Source organism: Echiichthys vipera (assembly GCF_963691815.1).
Source record: "Echiichthys vipera genome assembly, chromosome: 9".
In the NCBI taxonomy this organism is placed as follows: Eukaryota; Metazoa; Chordata; class Actinopteri; order Perciformes; family Trachinidae; genus Echiichthys; species Echiichthys vipera.
Window position 1 is genome coordinate 18279039 of NC_139834.1, and position 11405 is coordinate 18290443.

Below are 11405 nucleotides of genomic sequence, written 5' to 3' on the forward strand. Positions count from 1 at the left end.
ACACACTTCTAAGAATCTACAAGTGAACTTTCATATATTTACATGGGCATTTACATGTCAAATTAGTATATATATATATATATATATATATATATATATATATATCCACCTCCCCCGGTCCACATGTCGAAGTGTCCTTGGGCAAGACACTGAACCTCAAATTGCTCCCTGTGCTGCGCATGGGTGTGTAAATGTGGTGTGAATGGTTACATTAGATTGGATGGTATGTAGATGTCCACTGCCATCTGTGTAAATGGGTGAATGTGACAAACACTGTGAAAGCGCCTTGAGTAGTCAGAGGACTAGAAAGGCACTATATAAGTACAAGTCCATTTACCATTTAGCATATGAAAGTGACCTTGATGAGTGAAAGCACTAAGAACATTGAGCAACGCTCAGCCTAAGCGGCTCAGGTGGTGGTTTACATTAAAAATGGAAATGAAGAAGACTTTACGGTATATTTTGTAGCTGTTAAAGCGTATCATTTTATTGTGAAGAACTGAAGTATGGTCCCGGATGTGTTGACAGCATTGATGTTACTTTGGACGACCAGCAGCTCCCAGCAGAGGAGATTCGGGTGTCCAACTAGGGCCGAGAGAAGCACACGGCTAATTCCCTGGTGTAAGCGTCCTTTTGAAAACCCAAGGATAAATAACATATATGGTTACAAATATCAGAAGTTAGACTTTGGTTTAACACCATTAAATTAACTCCAAACATTACACAATCATTTATATTCGTAGGTTAAACAGAAAGTTTGATAGAATTTAGCCAAAGCTCTCCGCTTAGTCACACAGATCCGTTACATTTATTTATTATCATCATTTATTATGGAGATCATGTCATGTTTAGTCCTCCATACAGAGAAGGCGGGTGAAACGCTACGTCACGAGAAGAAAACGAAAGCACGCGATGTTTGGAGAGACTCCCAATGCATTTGCCGTGAGCGAGTTAACTGTTTAGTTTCACTAATCATTTTTGCCGAGCACCACAGCCACTTAGCACTGTTATCTAGTGGTCCGACGGGGGAGTTTAATGGCTAAAACAGTGGAGATGTAAGTCACGAGTTTCCTGTGTAGCCGTTAACGGTCGTAGCTCGTTAAGCTACAACTCTTGGTAGTGTGGTAACTGAGGGTCGACCAGCTAACATTAGCTAACTGAGCTAAACACGCGAGTTAGCATTAGTCGTGCTTACAGGGCGGTCGCGTCATTAAATCCACCGACAGCTAACTTTCCCCCAGCATAGTGTCATTTGCTAACACTGTGTCCTGGAAGATGACAAACAGTAGTTTTATCTAGTTTTCTGAACGCGCCTGACATCAGCTATCGTTAGCATGACAAAAAGAGTCATGTCACGATTAGCTCTGAAGACCTCACTTTAGCTAATGTGAGGTAACGCATACAGATAACACAAGTTCCCATCATCCAGTCAAATATGGTTCTCCATATGGTTCACATCCACATATAACCATGCTTACTACGTGTTATTGTAGCCTAAAGTTACACGACTGTTATTGCTCTATACATGTGTACTATCTTTAATGTAGTGGTAGCAAGTGCACCCTTTTTTATTATTATTAAAGGGTGTCTTCTTCAGTTGTTCCTAGAGGGGGTTGTTTATTTCAGGCAAAGAGGTGAAGGATACTTCAGAGGCTCTCTCTTTTTTTTCTTAATTATTTCACAATTGGAAAGTACAGAACATCAGTCTACAAACAATCAGGATGTTCGTAGAAACAGAAACTAACAGATAAGGGACGGTATTAAGGAATAAAATATACAAAAATACATGTTAAAAAAAAAAAAAGAGTAAACCCTTTTTTTGGCTGGGAAGTTTTTACCCCTCAGGAAGTCTTCAAAGTTGTAAAGAGTCCATTATCATCAAACAAGGCTGTCACAAATATTATGTCTCTCTCAATCCAGGCTTCTTTATATACGCTTTTGTTGTTAACAGTAATCTGACTGTTATTCCAAAGAGACTGTTGGAGAAAAGTTGTGAAACTTCAGAGGCTCTCATACTAATCTACAACAAATGAGCGACATCAACATGATTTCAATGTGACCTCAGATGTACTGCTGCACCCTACAGGCCTGCCCGTGGGTCCACCAGAGCACAATAACCCAACCCTGGTGGTGCAAAATGACATGTCCATGAAATAATACTAATAAATGTGACAATCTTAGTTCTTGATCATTTGCCATGTTATATTAGAATGAAGCATTGCTGATGTTGGATTGTATTAATGACACTTACCTCTTTCTACTCTTGTCATTAGGCAGCCTGCAACAGCAAAGTGGTACGACAGACGGGACTCTGTTTTTGTGGAGTTCTGCGTGGAGGACAGTAAGGATGTGAAAGTAAAGTTTGACAAGTCCAGATTTGATTTCCAGTGAGTTGCATTATTATTACTTTTAAATGGTCATGTTTCTGAGAAATTCTTATCCTACTCAGAATCATCTTAAGGTAGCGACACACCAAGCTGGCTTCAAAAAACTAGTTTTAAGGCCAGGTGTTGCGTCACCTCACTTTGCCTGTGTCTTACCCAAAAAAGGGCACTTGAACACACCACAAAGGCTACAGCTGACGGCTAACTAGCACTACGTTCTGCACCTGTGTGAGAGGAAATAACTTAACTTAATGGTTGAATATGTAGAATGAGCAGAACACCCCCAAGATTGTAGTCGCAACAACAGAAAATAATTCCACCACTCGGGTTGCCAGGTTTGTCAGACCCGGTCCGGTAGCCTACAGGAGAACTGAGTCTGTTCGAGCCTGTTTGAACCCGTCCCCTCTGAAAAATCACACCATAAAACAAGTATTGCAGAGGAGTTTGACTGACAGTTACCGTTACAGCTAAGTAAACATGAAAGTTATCTTACCGATCAAGGAGAAACGTAGCTATTTCGGCGTGCGTTTCAATGTCATTAACCTCCTTTATCTTGGTCCATTGAGTGAATTCTTGGCCTATATTGACTCTGGTTATTGCCCATCTCCCATCACTCAACTTCTGGGACAAATAAGCAGCTGCAGGATTGGCAAACTCCATTTCACCAGTGCCAGCCTACAGTAGCTGCACCTAACAACAGACAGCCCTGGCAACCCGCAATGCCGGCCGCTATTGGCTGGTACAATGTAAACAGAACGTGACAGAAAGTCATTGTTAAACGGGTAAAAAAAAAAGTAAAATATTAATTAAGACTTAATATATTTCTTCGGAAAAGCAATACTTTCATTCTGTACCCCTCAAAGCGCCTCGTGGGTGTATTAGCTAAATAGGTTTTCATGAAGATTCTACATATTCAACCTTGAGTAACACAAAGCAAAAACTAGGGCGAGGGACGCTCACCAATGGCCCAACTATGGCCGACCGTTAGATTGGTGTGTCGCTGCCTTTTAAAGAAGCGCTGTGTGCTATATAGAATTGTGGCACTGAGCTATGGTATAATATATGAAGAAATTGACACACACATTTGTGGCAGCTGTAAAGAAGATATCATGACCTCTTTTCACTTTACAGCTGCGTCACTGGAACAGATAATGTCAAACAACAGAATACGGTGGACCTTTTCGGGGACATTGACCCCAAAGTATGTTTGTCACCTGTAGACATAGTCGCAGTTCTACAACGTGTTTTATTCCTTCAAAGCCTTCATCAAACATTCTCTGTTCCACACAGGACTCCAAACACAGACGCACTGACAGGTCTGTGTTGTGTTGTTTACGAAAAGCAGTGGCTGGGAAATCATGGCCACGACTTACCAAAGAGAAGACAAGGGTAACTCTTATTCTCGGCAGTCTCATTCTAGGTCTAGGAACGGTGTAAATATACTACCTAGCTAAGTAAATATCAACATAAAAAGCAACTGATTATGAGTTAAATGTTGGCTTTCTTAAACTTTAATCTATCTTATCATAGTGCAACTGGCTGAGTGTGGACTTCAATAATTGGAAAGACTGGGAGGATGACTCAGAGGAGGACTTGTCAAGTTTTGACAAATTCTCAGAGGTAAGCAGCCTTTTGAATACACAGTGAATGTATGGCCAGATATACTGTAATGCTGACATTGATTTTGGTCTCCTGTGCATTTATGCAGATGATGAATACAATGGGAGGGGATGATATACCTGATTTAGACGGTGCAGAAGAAGAGGTATGTTTTTCTTTTTAAGTGCATACGGTACTTTTTTTATATGCTTCATACCCGATATTACAGAGAGGAAATGTAAAGCAGTTTCTGAAGAATTGTTTTGTTTTTGCTTTGTTTTGCGCCAGCATGATTCTGCAGAGAGTGAAGATGAAAGTAAGTACAAGTCTGAAAAAGCTGTCTGGTCATTTGTAATCAGTAGTCACTCTATTTCTTGTTGTGAGAAAACAGACCTAATGCTACAAATATGACTCTTAAGGATCTGTTAAGTAAGCTATATAAATGATTAGGGGGAAGATGACATCCCATGTATTATGGTGATGATGTTGGTATGTTTGAGTGAGCTTGCTTGTTTCTGTTCTTAATGGAGAATTAATTTTATCAAAATGGCTATCAGTAAGAGAAGTAAGAGGTGTTAGGTGAACTTTTGCCAAAAATCACAAATGGGTATGTTTGTTACTTTGTTGTGTCATCACTTTAATTTCTTATGAATTACCTGTAAATTCTTTACTATTGTTCTCTTCTTTCTTTTTTTGTTTTTTAATGTTATTACTTGTAAAAGGTGAACTATTAGATTCAAATGTGCTCACACGCATCACATTTTTGTCTCTCTCCCAGAAATGCCTGACCTTGAGTAGATGAACATGGGTGCCAGCTCAGCAGTAGAAAAAGTGAGTCAAAAGTCTGAAGAGAGAGACCAGACGTGAGTTGGCAGCCATGTTGGAGAAGACGCCTCATCTCTCCACATAGTTTCCAAAGCGAAACCCCTGAAGGGAGTGCCAGGGAGTGACTGTCGGATACAGACATGCACAGAGATCCATAGCGACATACAGTGCTGTGCTTTGCTGTTCTGTTCTGCATGGACAATTCTGTTCAAATGAAAATGTTATTGTTCATTGACTAAAATGATTATAATGGGATGTGCTGATGTTGTTCACCTTCTCCCCTTCTTCTTTTTCTTTTTTTGTTTTTTTTTGCGATGTCAGGTTTGAACATTGTGATTTCTATTGGGGGGAGAAAAAACTCAAAAGCCTATTTTCCAAAAAAGTAGATGTTTTTTAATGACAGATGTCCCCCCTTTTAATGTTTGTATTGTAAAATGCACTTATTTTGTGTTAATTTAAAAAGCAGGAGTTCGCTTGAAAGGGGTTTTCCAATGTATGCCAACATCTGCAAATATTTAACGATTATTTCATTTTTTAAAAAACATATTTCAGCATTTTAAATAAACAAATATGCTTGTGCAATTGACAGCTTATGTTGAGATTTTGGTAGTGGAGTGGTACAATATTTGCATATAATCTTTGCAAATGTGAGTTTGTTTCTCTATGCCAGTGTACAAAACATTGTAGCAGTTACAAACTTTTCTTCCATATGCATACTAAGGTGATGGCAGATATCGTGTGTGGTCTACTAAGAGTTTCCCAAATGGTTTAAACAAAACAGGTTGAAATGTTTGTTAATCAAATACACTAGAACTATGCTTTGGAGGCATGTGTGTTTGATTCAACACCTGTTGAACACTTTTGTCTTATGTTGTGGGAGTTTGAGTATACGTTTCTAATAAACTATTTCAGACCATTGAATACAAGACCTTTAGTATTGAAGCATCACTTTTTTTAAGTTGTAATCTGTAAGATTTTCATCTGGTCAATCTTATTCTTTTAAATTACTCTCAGAGAGTGAGTAAAAACAATGGTGATGTGACTAATGAAAGCCCTTCTACTTGCCTCTTTGGCGAGTTTTACAATATTTGTGTCTGTGGCGACATTCACGTTAGTTAGTGACGCAGCTGGCAGCTGTTTGTCTGCCGGAGAAACTTGTCACTGTTGGTTGCTGCATTTACTTGTAATCTGAAATCTTGATTAACTTCTGAGTTAGGCTTGCAAGTGCAAAAATGTATAGGAGTGTGGGTGTGGGTGTGTGTGTGTGTGGGGGGGGGGGGTAACATATAGGGGCTGGACTGGAAGTAGAGGTGAATGTGTGTCAAAGTTTACAAAAGAGCAAAAAGAAATTCAACAAGAATAGGCTTGCCTGCAGTTACATCTTATCGCCAAAAAGGCAGCTAGAAACAACTTATTTCACTTCTTACGGAGTACAACTTTTAAGAGTTCATAAAGTTTAGGGATTGAATCCACTAAAGAACAAATTGGTATTCATTGTTAGTGTGGGAATGTGGTCTCAGTATCAAAGACCTGTTCACATTAATGTTTTAAAAACAAATACTTATGTGCTGATACGTACATTTAGAGTGATTCGTCACGTCCGGAGTCAGGTAAATCCCTCTGGGTTCCTATTTTGAACCGAGACGAATGAGTGGACATTTTGAGAGGGTGTGCCATGAAACTTTCCCAGCTGCCACATTTTACCTGAGTGGAAAGATGACTTACAGAAATTGTTGTTGTGGTTATCGCAACAAAGAGATTCCTGTCTAACAAAACTCCATTTTAAGTGATTGGGGGACAAAATCATCAATCCTTGCTCTGCACAAATGTATTCTGAAGTTCATCTCAAGACAATACAAGGCTTTAACAGACAGAGTTAAACAAAGGTGGTTTTCTTTCAAAGTTATAGTATTTTTAGAAAAAAATCCCTCTGTCTTCTGGACGTGTTCTCTTGCTGAGCTGCAACATTAAACCAAAGAGCGAGTTTCCCACTAAAAAATCAGTAACTGCAAAATAGTACATGATTTGTATATTTCATCCGCTAATGTCTCATTGTTGAATGGATTTTTAATTCTGTCACATGACAGGACACACATAAAACACTGTGAACTTTAACTTCCATGGAAAGTGAAATGTCACCTTGTAACCACTGTGTCGTGCTAATGGTCAGAGCACCACTTCTCTCACTTCTCTGTAACGTTACATGGGGTATTTAAGGGGATTCCCATCTCCCCTACTTTTATACTGAATTCAAAAAGGAAATGAAAGCCTGAAATTCCTTTATGCTGTAGATTTCCATTGTATGTGTTTTGTGTTCTTGCAGTGTGTGAATTTTCAAAACATACTTTCCTCGCAAGTAATTAGCAAAGATGCCAACTAATAATTCTGTGGCATTCATTGGATGTGGTATTGAAGTAATTATCAGTCTGTAAAGGTCAGAGATTATTCATGGGCGTAAGAACTATTACTTTCAATAAGATGACAAAGACACTTGATATGTAGTTTCTTGTCATGAAAGTCTGTTATATAAATGGATCATTTAACATAAATATCCTGTGCTCAGCAACTCTGAAGTCTAACTATATAGATGTTCCCCTGTCTCGTTTTAGCCCTTCATCTCATGTGTCCTGCGATACATGTTTTTACCACTGTGTGGAGAGTGGAGGCCAGAGTTTCTTCTCCAGTGTGAGATGTTTAGGGGCTGCATGTTATTATGTATGTGTCAGCAGTCTGGGACCCAGGGAACAGGAAAATACAATGCAAGCACCTTTTTCAACACCCTCCCCTGTAAAACTAAACTGCGGGCTTAGATGCACAATAGGTGGCTTACCACTGACTGAGGGAGTCATGGGAAGGACATAATGCTCATCACAATAGAGGTGCACCAACTGGCAAACTAATAAACTGTCAGAATCAGGACAACAGCATCAACACTATTTATTGATATTTTTAAAAAGGTTTTTCTCCAGAAACAACCACCTCTGTATATCATATGATGGTGGTAGATATAGCTATTTTTCATGTTTTGAGGTGGAAACTACCAAACATTCGGCTGCTGTGAGATTGATATGAAACCACATTGAATCACAACTTCCAAAGTGACCTATATGCATAAAAAATTTCTGGTTATTATGTTTGTATTTTCTTTGCATGCCATTGCAACACAATTATGGAGTATGAGTGCACAGGGACATACATATATCCACTCTGGCCCGCTGGAAACTCAGAGATTCAACAGTGTGATGGCAGGACAAACAGATCATAGAAACCAGCAGAAACTGTTACTGCCAGCATTTCGTCTCTGTGCATGAAAGGAGAAAAGCAGTGAGCTCAGCGTAATCCTTTCAGAGGGCTGTGGCCGTCCCTCTGGCTGCCCTGGTCAGCATGATGCTCCAGTGAAGAAGCTCAATGCCAGGCCTGCCTCTTTCTCTCCAACCGTGGATTTTCCTCGCTTTATCCGACCTGAGCCTCCGGCACACACACACACACACACACACACAAAGTAAAAACTGTGCCTAATCAGTTCTGCTGCCACAAACCTAATTTGTATCAATCCATAGCGGAGTGGAGAAATTGCTTGTGCTTTGGTGATCATATCTCTGAATAGAGTGAATGTGAACTGTACATTACAGAGGAGACAATGAAAAGAAACTCATGGAAAAGTGAATGAAAGGTGGACACTGTAATGCCATTAATTGTGTGCTTGTAATAATATCAAAATGATTGGAAATCAAACAAAAACTCCCACTACTAGAAGTGGAGTCACTTCTACCAGCTCACGGGTTCTGCCCACCACATGCCCACTGCTTTTTTATGTTTGAAGGTCAGTGCAGTTTCTCAAGAAGGCTTATAAGCCAGTGGTGCTATTGATAAGATATTCTACCACGTCATAATGTTGGTCTGTTGGTGGTAAGATCTCTACCTCCTCCAGATAAACAAGACGGGAAAGCCCCCAGCAGAAATATACATTGCTGCAACGCTATTTTCATTTGGTTTATTTCTCTGCTTGTCCTTCCCACACAACAACAACAGCCTCAAGTCATACTTTCACCTTAAACCGCTGTATGTTGACAGCTTTCCTACATAAATGAGACAAAGTAATTATCAACGACCAATTTAATTATTGCCGGGCTTTTTGAACTTGCAAACCCCTTAGTTCAGATTCAGAGTCATTTTGATAATGAGCAGAGCAAGGCAGGTCAAGGTCGGAGAAGGGTTAAATGATTTTGTTTTTGATTTGTAGGATTGTGCACTGGCCCCTCCCCTGGGCGCAGCGGGGCTGCAGTGGCCCCCGGGTTGTTATAAAAAGGCCTCTGAGCTCCCCCTGCTCTGGTAAAGAGGCTGAATGTCTGCAGGACATGCTTAACGTTTGTCTATCCATGTTCTTCTACTAACAACCAGCGGGGTTGGCACATTGATGCACAGAGACTGGTGTATTGCTCCACTCAGGAGCTCTCTATGACAGAAATCAGAAATCAGAGCAGCAGATTGTTCACAGTCGCATGAGAGTTACACGTTGAGCTGTTTACGTGTTGTTGCATCTAGCTTTAGAAAGGCAGTTTCTATTTGAGGGCAATTTTCTGTCATTTGCTCTGTGTTTTTTGGTTTCAAACACAATCATTATTGTGGAGAAACTCTTTTTAGTTGATAAGTTAGTTTTTCTGTTGACTTTTCATCCCTCCATTGCTTAGAGGTTGCTTTTTGACCCTTTGCCACCATGTGGGAGTTCAGGTCCATGTCTTTTTGGCGGGCTGTGTTCGCAGAGTTCTATGGCACCATGTTTTTTGTATTCTTTGGGCTTGGGGCGGCCCTCCGCTGGACCACTGGGCCCCATAATGTTCTCCAGGTTGCCTTTTGCTTTGGGCTGGCGGCTGCCACCTTCATCCAATCCATCGGCCACATCAGTGGAGGACACATCAACCCAGCTGTTACCTTCGCCTACCTGATTGGCTCCCAGATGTCCCTGTTCCGTGCTTTCTTCTACATCGTGGCCCAGTGTCTCGGAGCACTGGCTGGTGCTGCTGTGCTCTACGGGGTCACTCCCAACAACATGAGGGGAAACCTAGCACTCAATACGGTAAGAGTACACTGACAGACACTCAGATACTTCATCTATTACTACTACAAATGAGCAGACTGGCTCTGACTGCTGTATTAAAAATGTTACTTCATATTTTCACATACACTGACTATGGAATATGGAGATAATCGACTACAAATTACACGATGTAGAAATTAAGTGTTGTATGTACACAGAACATTATCGTCAAATATGTCTTAAAAATCAATATAAATCTAAAATCCTGACAGTTTGACATAAGATAATTCAATGTGTATGTATGTGTAAAAAAATGCACCTGCAATATATACACTATGATGCATCTATGTCTAACAACTTTTTGAAACCATGTCAATTGTGTTTTTAATCCATGCACTCACATCACTGATTTCATCCCCCCATCTTCCAGCTGCAGCCAGGCATCAGCCTGGGCATGGCCACCACCATGGAGGTCTTCCTGACCCTACAGCTCGTCGTCTGCATCTTTGCCGTGACTGATGAGAGGCGCAATGGACGCCTGGGCTCTGCAGCCCTGGCCATCGGCTTCTCTGTTCTCATGGGACATCTTCTCGGGGTAAGAACCAACTAGAAGAAAATTGAAACGGCTCACTGGGTTCATACAAGAATCTGACTGTTGTATCCCGTCACACATTTACAGTCTCAACCTTGAACTACATTCTCCTTCTTTCACTTAGATGTACTACACTGGAGCCGGAATGAACCCAGCAAGGTCTTTCGCCCCCGCTGTCCTGGTCAGGAATTTTGTGAACCACTGGGTAAGATGATTACATCTGTAAATCTTGTTACAAACTCCTTCATATTCATGTGACATCTTGAAACTCATTAACTGCTCTTTGACTTCTCTGTTGATGGCAGGTGTACTGGGTGGGACCCATGATTGGTGGTGCCATGGGTGCTCTGCTGTACGACTTCATGCTGTTCCCCCGTGTGCGCGGCCTCTCCGAGAGGCTTGCCACACTGAAGGGCACCCGACCCCCAGAGGCTGAGGGCCAGCAGGAGACCAGGGGAGAGCCCATCGAGCTCAAGACACAGGCCCTATAAGCCTGGAGAAGAAGATTGGCTTTCTGAGACCCCCACCCCCTCCATCCCCTCACCCCTCAGTTCCCGGTCCATCCTCAGCCCGCTCTGCATTTCTGCACACATACCTCCTCCCGCCTGCACACATGCTAACACCAATCCCATACACCTTTGGTTATCCTTTGTCTGCATCCAGAACTGGACCTACCGAATTACAGTAAAGGGGAACAAACAGCCCCAACCATCTCACCTGATTTCACCTCTACCCACCCTTCCTCCTCCTCTTCTTCCTCCTCCTCCCCCTTGGACTGCAGGACAAAGATGGAGGGTTAGAAGAAGACTTGCCACTGAAGGAAGCACCCTGTGCCCTGTGGTGTGGGGAGTCAGTCACTCCTGGCTGACCAGGTGGCTATAACTGCTCAGGACAGGGGCCTCTCTCGCTATTTTTCTTTCTCTCTCTTTCTGTTTTTCACCCTATTTTGTAGTCTGCTAGGAGTGAA

The 11405-nt window shown here is 41.4% G+C and overlaps 2 protein-coding genes across 2 annotated transcripts; both read left to right on the plus strand.

Moving 5' to 3' along the window:
* Positions 1–932: 932 nt before the first annotated feature.
* ptges3a (prostaglandin E synthase 3a (cytosolic)) lies at positions 933–5681 on the plus strand. Its single transcript, XM_083919408.1, has 8 exons — positions 933–1055; positions 2274–2387; positions 3516–3585; positions 3675–3773; positions 3915–4004; positions 4093–4149; positions 4272–4299; positions 4762–5681. The coding sequence occupies exons 1-8, from the start codon at positions 1036–1038 to the stop codon at positions 4779–4781; spliced, it is 498 nt and encodes a 165-aa protein (XP_083775534.1). The 5' UTR covers positions 933–1035; the 3' UTR covers positions 4782–5681.
* A 3844-nt stretch (positions 5682–9525) lies between these two features.
* On the plus strand, positions 9526–10929 carry mipa (major intrinsic protein of lens fiber a; the record flags this gene model as incomplete). The annotated part of the gene is made up of 4 exons (XM_083920819.1): positions 9526–9885; positions 10277–10441; positions 10563–10643; positions 10744–10929. The coding sequence occupies 4 exons, from the start codon at positions 9526–9528 to the stop codon at positions 10927–10929; spliced, it is 792 nt and encodes a 263-aa protein (XP_083776945.1).
* Between the last annotated feature and the right edge of the window lie 476 nt (positions 10930–11405).

What these genes read in the sequence shown, in the direction of transcription:
- ptges3a (XM_083919408.1), top strand. Translation starts at nt 1,036, where the DNA reads ATGGCTAAAACAGTGGAGAT. An exon ending in AAGTCCAGATTTGATTTCCA is followed by an intron (nt 2,388 to 3,515) that starts GTGAGTTGCATT and finishes TTCACTTTACAG; the next exon opens with CTGCGTCACTGGAACAGATA. An exon ending in TTACCAAAGAGAAGACAAGG is followed by an intron (nt 3,774 to 3,914) that starts GTAACTCTTATT and finishes ATCTTATCATAG; the next exon opens with TGCAACTGGCTGAGTGTGGA.